The sequence below is a fragment of the Alligator sinensis genome, unplaced genomic scaffold, assembly GCF_000455745.1.
Source record: "Alligator sinensis unplaced genomic scaffold, ASM45574v1 scaffold976_1, whole genome shotgun sequence".
Classification (NCBI taxonomy): Eukaryota; Metazoa; Chordata; order Crocodylia; family Alligatoridae; genus Alligator; species Alligator sinensis.
In genome coordinates this window covers 1,725,005-1,732,108 of record NW_005842117.1, presented here as the reverse complement: position 1 = coordinate 1,732,108, position 7,104 = coordinate 1,725,005, and the positions used below count along the sequence as shown (strand labels likewise).

The following is a 7,104-nucleotide window of genomic DNA, read 5'->3' as shown; positions in this document are numbered from 1 at the left end:
CTACAAAAAAGAAGAGAAAATGCCACCGATTATGTATATATAATATAGTTCATATAATCAAGAATCTCAAAATACTTCACAAATATTGGCTAAGGCTCACTAAGCACAGTAAGGTAGATGGATATTCACAATTTGGAGAGACAGCCTCAGACATACAGAAGTGCTCACAGAGTCATTCTGAAATCCAGGATTATAATCAAACTCTTAGACTTGTCACTTTCTGCTGTTTGCCTTTTTCCATAAGGATATGTCACAGCAGGTAAAATATACATAACTAACTAGTTTAGTATAGGTTTATTGGTTTCCCTCTGCCTAGTCTGCAGAGTTTATAGTATTTAACACTTCAAGCCAGGGATTATCAATTTACAGCCCATAGGCCACATCTGACCCACAGACATGGGCCTTCCATGGCATTCAGCAGTGGGGGCTTTGGCTGAGTGCTTTCCCCATGCCACTGTGTGGATGAGCACGTGTCTGCCCATCTGCCTCTGATGCAGAGTGGGTCATTCCGGCCTGCCACACAGAAAAGTGGCCTACCCTTTCCCCAAACTAAACAACCTTGTGTCCCGTTCTGAGTCAAGTAAGGCAGTGGCTGACGTCTTTGCTGAAGAGGTGTTAAGTCTTTTTGTCAGTTGTATGCATAGTAAGGGCCTGTTGTTTTTATAAAAACAAGCTTTACCTTTTTTTTTAATTGCCCCTACAATATTTCATGCCTATATTTCTGCACCTACATGAATTCATGTTTCTCCCTAGGAAGTTATTCCTTGTACATAATTACTAATTTAATTCCACGTACAGTGTTATAATTCCAAAAAAACTGAAGCCTAGTTGGAAAAATCAAATACTTTTCTACTTAAAAAGCTTAGATCTTAACTATAGACTGTGATATTTTGTATCCTTTTGGTTGGGCTTCTCTGCGGACACATGTCTGCATTTTACTGTTGGTTAAAATACATCTGTTTGCATAATCTTATTCTGTATCCAGGCTGTCTAATTTTCCTGCATGACAAGGAAATTGTAACATTAATTTTCCCCCCTTCAGGAAGTAGTAAGCAATAGGTCCTTGTGTGTGATTAAGACACATTTCTGTGTTCCAGAAAGAAAGTATTTTTATTTTGTTCGGTGAGGCAATTCAGAACCGAGTTACTCATAGTTTCGATACACGTAACTCTTCAGACTCCAACACTCAAACTTGGCTGTTCAAGATTAAATTTGCATAGGTCATTTCAAGCTCCCTGCATTCAACTTCCTTTTTCAGCTTGGGGAGTTATTCATTATTTAAAATGCAGTCACAGAAAACTAATTTCTTTGTAAAGATGAAGTAGCATATTGTATAATTCTGCTGTGGCTGTGCATGGTTTATTGTGTTTAGTTATTATTTATATAATGGCATAGATATGCCTGACATACCAGAAGTAAATAAAACAACTGCTCACTGCGCAGGCTAGTTGCAATCTAATTTGGACTTAAATGATCATTCAGTTATGTATTGCAAATGAGTCTGACCCATTGCACAGTGCAGAAGTTTGCTGTCATGCTGTGTAGTGCTGTATAGTTCACTGCTCTAGAACACTACACAGTGGTCACATCTACACGAGACACTAATTGTACAGTAGCCTAATAATACTACGCAGTAGCACATCACAGCACAAACTGTGCTAATAAGCTACTGTGCATAATTATTAGGCTACTGCGCAGAAGCATCACTAAAAAGGTGTTCGTTTGCACTACTGCACAGTAATTCTGGTTACTGCACATCTATTTAGTACTTGATTATATAAGTACTAGAGTAAATGCAGAGTAGCCACTGTACATTAATGAATGAAAATATTCACTATATGACTGCCTCATTCACAACGCACCTCCTACCCAAGAGCTGAATGAAACATTAAAATATGTTCATGTTAGGGGTGCACTGATAGAGATTTTGGGAGCCAGTATCTGGTAGCCAATATTTAAGGAGGCATATTGGCTGATACTGATCCAATTTCCTATATAGCTGCATGCAGCTGCATGAAGCCTGTTGTGGTGGAAGGGGAGGGGGGAGAGAAGGGGTTGTGGGGGGTAGATCAACCCCCCTGCAGTGAGGGAGGAAGGGGACAGGGGTAGGTTCTTCCCAGCCAGGGTGGGGCGGGGCAGGTCACGGGACGAATCCACGACTCATCGGGGGAGGGGGGGCAGCTCCCATCACTGCCATCCTGGGAGGGCATGTGCGGGGCATGTGCCCCCAAATCAGGGTGGGATGGGTAGGCTGTAGGCTGGAGCCGGGGCTGTGCTGGGCTCTTCTTGGCAGAGGCTGGACAGGGGAGGGGGGGCTGCAGCCATCCCAAATTTTGCTATAGCCCCGCTCCCAATGCTGCTGCTGCTCACCTGGTACAACCCTGGCTTAACCCCCGCCTCCCCCACATTCCAGGAAGAGCTGGGGTGGTGGCAGTGCTGGGAGCATAGCTATGGCGAAATTTGGGGTGGCTGCATCCCTTTCCATAGCTCCACTCCCAGCACCGCTGCCACCTGCCCCAAGGCCAGCCCCTGCTGAGAAGAGCCTAGCGTGGCCCTGGCTCCAACCTGCAGCTGCAGCCTGCCTGTCCCAATCTGGAACACCCCCACCCGGTGGCCTTCCAGGGTGGCAGTGGTGGGAGCCACCCCCCTGATGAGTTACAGCTCTGTCCCTCACCCCACCCATCCACCCCTGCCCCTTCCCTCCCTCACCGTGGGGGGCATTGATGTTCCTCCCCCACACCCCTTCCCTCCCCTTCCACCACAACAGATTTACCAGCTGTACACTGCTGGGCTCTGCTCCTTGCTGCCTGCATGCTGTGATGTAGATGGGGCTGTCCTACTGTGTGCTGAAGTGGGGATGGGGCACAAATTATCGGCCACATTAAACCAATTTGCAATATAGCCAATTTTCTTTATATTGATACCAATCTGATATCAGACCAATGTATTGGTGCATCTCTAGTTCATGTAATTCAAAAAACAAACAATACACATTCAAGAGTGGGGGAAATGAGGAAAACCTAATTTGGGCATTTTTTACTGGGGTTCTGTGTTTTATTGGCACTTGTACTAGCAATGACTCTTTATTATTAAGGTACTTATTGTAGCACAATAATGTGAAAAATTCTCTATCTGGAATTTGATATTAATCTGTGTAGTCTGTCAGTCTACAGAATTTTAAATCGATCAGTAAACTAATCAGCTTTTGGGAGTACTAATGTTACATTTTTTCCTCTTGCAGGAAAGAGATGAACTAATAGAAATGATTAAGTTTAGTGTCAAAGAGCTTTATATCTTTTGGTGATCTTTTTAAAAATGATAAATGTGATCTTCCCATTGAATTAATATTGTAGACTCTTTTTTTTTTTCCATTCAGAGATGGTAGCTTGTATTTAATTGCATGTGAAAGACTGCTTTTCAAATTGGTACTTTAATAGTGATTTTTCTTGATTCTGTCTTTCATATTAGGATGCACTGATGGTTTACAAGGAAGCAATACAAAAAATGCCAAGCCAGTTTGCTCCCCAGAGCTTATACAATATGATGGGTAAGTGCAGTGTAAATATTTCAGAATGACTCTTGAGGAATTAGGCAGGGTAAAATGAGAGAGTGCTTATCTTAAAATTGAAGTTAAAATTATATAGTTAATTATAAAAATTTGCTCAAATAAAACTTAATTTAAGCTTCAGAGTTCAAGTAACAGCAATAGATGAGCTTGAGAAAATCCAGTAGGTACATGAGCAGTTAAATTCTGAATTTATTTGGCAATGTTCACAGAATCCATTAAGTGGTGCTCATCTAAAGAACTTCCTGTCCAATATCTAAGAACGTCACGTGAGAATAAGAAAGCTTTTATTCATAAATGCCCCTAATTTTATTTATTATTGAAATAAATGAGACCGTCTTCATTTTATGCAATAGGTGATGGATCAGGAAACCACTAAGATTATATAAGGAATATGTTTATTTTTTTTACTACTTACCTTGGAGAGAAGTAAGATGTCCTAATGGGCTCACAGTCCAATTTAAGTGCTTTATAGTACAGAATTGACTAGAGTATGATCTGTAATAAGGGAGTTCAGTAGCCTCTCATCTGGGTCTAGCTAATATCCTCTTTTAAAATGGTGACATCAATTTTAATACACTGCAAAATTGCTAATTAAATTGTTTCTTTGTTGAAAGCTAAATTTTGAATATAATTATAAGAATTGTGCATGTAGACTATTGTCACAAAACTGTAAGAGCTTATAAGGAGATATACAAAGGTATACAAACTTGTAAGGTGGTATGTAAATTTTTAAAGTCAATAAATAGACTTACTGTGGTGGTATATTTAATTACGTGTTTGATGTCACTTTGCCAGTGTGTAGTTTTTGATGAATACTGTAGTCATTTTTCCAGAACACTGACTGCCAGCATATTAAACCGTATGGCTACAGTACCTGAAATCCATACTCTTGTTTTTGGACACATTTTAGTTGATATAAAAAGTCCTGGATAGTTTCATAGATTTCATAGACATCAGGGCTGGAAGGGACCTCGGAAGATCATCGAGTCCAGCCCCCCGCCCAAAGGGCAGGAAGTCAGCTGGGGTCATAGGATCCCAGCAAGATAAGCATCCAGTTTCATCTTGAAGGTGTTCAATGAAGGCACTTGAACCACCTCTGGTGGCAGGCTGTTCCAGACCTTGGGGGCTCGGACAGTAAAGAAGTTCTTCCTTATGTCCAGCCTGAAATGATCTTGAAGTAGTTTGTGACCATTCGACCTCGTCATCCCTTGGGGCGCTCTGGTGAACAAACGTTCCCCCAGATGCTGGTGGTCACCCCTGATAAACTTGTAGGTGGCCATCAGATCACCCCTGAGCCTGCGCTTTTCCAGGCTAAAGAGCCCCAGGGCTCTCAGCCTGTCATCGTAGGGTCTGCTTCCCTGACCTCTGATCATGCGCGTGGCTCTTCTCTGGACTCTCTCAAGCTTCTCCACATCCTTTTTGAATTGTGGAGCCCAAAACTGGACACAGTACTCCAGCTGCGGCCTCACTAAGGCCTAGTACAAGGGGAGAATGACATCCCGGGATTTGCTTGAGAAGCATCTATGGATGCAAGCCAGCGTTTTGGTCGCTTTACTAGCGGCCGCATCGCATTGCAGGCTCATGTTCATCTTGTGGTCAATGATGACCCCCAAGTCTTTTTCTTCCATAGTGCTAGCCAACATAGCACTGCCGAGCCTATAAGGATGCTTCGGGTTTTTTTTTCCCAAGGTGGAGAACCTTGCATTTATCGGCGTTGAACACCATCAGATTCTCGTCCGCCCACTTGCTGAGCCTGTCCAGGTCAGCCTGGATAACCTGCCTGTCTTCTGGTGTGGATGCTTTGCCCCAAAGTTTGGTGTCATCGGTGAACTTGGCCAGTCCACTTCTGACTCCAGTGTCCACATCATTAATGAAGATGTTGAACAGTATGGGTCCAAGGACAGAGCCTTGGGGGATCCCACTGGTCACAGGACACCACGATGAGTGACTTCCATTGATTACTCCCCTCTGGGTCCAACCCCGGAGCCAATTCATAGTTGCTATGTAACTGATAAATATGTAACTGATAAATTCATAGTTGCTATGAATTTATCAGTTACATTTGTCAGCTTGCATTGATTATCCTATCAAATTTACAAAGAGTCATCATTTTGTTGTGTGAATTGGACATCTGTTTATTATTAATATTCACTAGAAACTTTTGAAGATGGATTGTCATAGCTTGAGAAGTATGATTGCTTTATTTTGTGTGCAAAAGTTCAAAATCTAAATAAAAATATTATTTTCCAATAGTAGAAGTTACAAAACTATGACCATTACTATTTCTGTCCAGACAGTTCTTTCAGTATAAAAGAAGTGTGCTACCCTGTCCCCTGAATGGATTTATTCTATAAAACTATTGCTGCATATAAAGTACTTTACTGAGTACCCCAAATCTCAAATTTCTTTCATCTATATATGTAGACTGAGAGGATTGTTCCTGCTTGCTTTATAAGAACAGTTCACAGAGCCCAACTTCCTCTGTTTCCTAGTAGTTGGATTAATTGAACAAAGCAGGAAAGAAACGCAGAGATCATTTTGGTTTTCTCCCAGGCGTGGCTGCTGCGAGGGTTTGTTCTTCCATTTTGTCCAACATCTTTACTTTAGACATTCATACTTCATTTATTTTCTGGTAGAGTAATAATTAAAGGTCAGCAGAGCTTACTTAAACCCTTGTCAGAAGAATCAGTGTCAGCTAAAAAGCTAGAAAACAATGCCAGGCTGTTGCAGGGCTGCATAGATAAGTACATGTATCCCTAAACTGCTTATGTGTCTACACTTCAGTCATTACATAGTCTGTACTTTAGTTAGAGATACCACATGCCTGGATGGCTTCAAACTAGGTAGCTTAGATGTTGCTACATTTGCAAAGTTGAATAAATAATAATTGGATGATTAGTAATTGCTGATTTCTGAGATGCCACAGCCTCATTATGGCAGTGTCCTGGCTAGCTATTTTAAAGTTTACTCGGGGGGGGATATACAAGCTTCAAAGAGAACAGTGTAGATATAACATTAGAATTTTTCTGTAATCTAAGAATCTAGATATGTACAAGGCACGGACACACAAAACAGTTACTACAAGGAAAATCAGGGTATTTGCAGTTCAACAGCAGTTCATCATAGTTATCCCTGTGCCTGCTCTTACTCCCCACAGGAAATAAAAGTGAAAATGCTGTACTTTTGCTCTCAGTGAAATAAAGAGAAGAAATATTAGGAGATAATTTCTCCAGTTGTTTTCCTCAGCAGTTTCTTCTATGTAGAAATTACTTCTAAATTTAATAATTAAATCTTTTCTTAATTTTTCATTAATAATTCATTTTAAAAATTGTTTTAATGTTGTTAATTTAATTTCACTTTTTATTTTCACAGTGGTGTTTTCCATTGTGTACTATATATAATAACAGAAGAGTGGGTTAACTTCCATTTAATGTAAGATGGGTGTGTTCACAGGCAGTTCATAGATTCATAGATGTTAGGGTCAGAAGGGACCTCAATAGATCATCGAGTCTGACCCCCTGCATAGGCAGGAAAGA

At 41.0% G+C, this 7,104-nt stretch overlaps 1 protein-coding gene across 1 annotated transcript in view; it reads left to right on the top strand.

Moving 5' to 3' along the window:
* Positions 1–7,104, top strand: part of TMTC2 (transmembrane and tetratricopeptide repeat containing 2) — a 242,311-nt gene that overhangs the window by 126,760 nt on the left and 108,447 nt on the right. Inside the window, exon 7 of the mRNA XM_006024805.3 lies at positions 3,469–3,547. Within this exon, the coding sequence (XP_006024867.1) occupies positions 3,469–3,547 (79 nt within the window). The remainder of the gene's footprint in view (positions 1–3,468; positions 3,548–7,104) is intronic.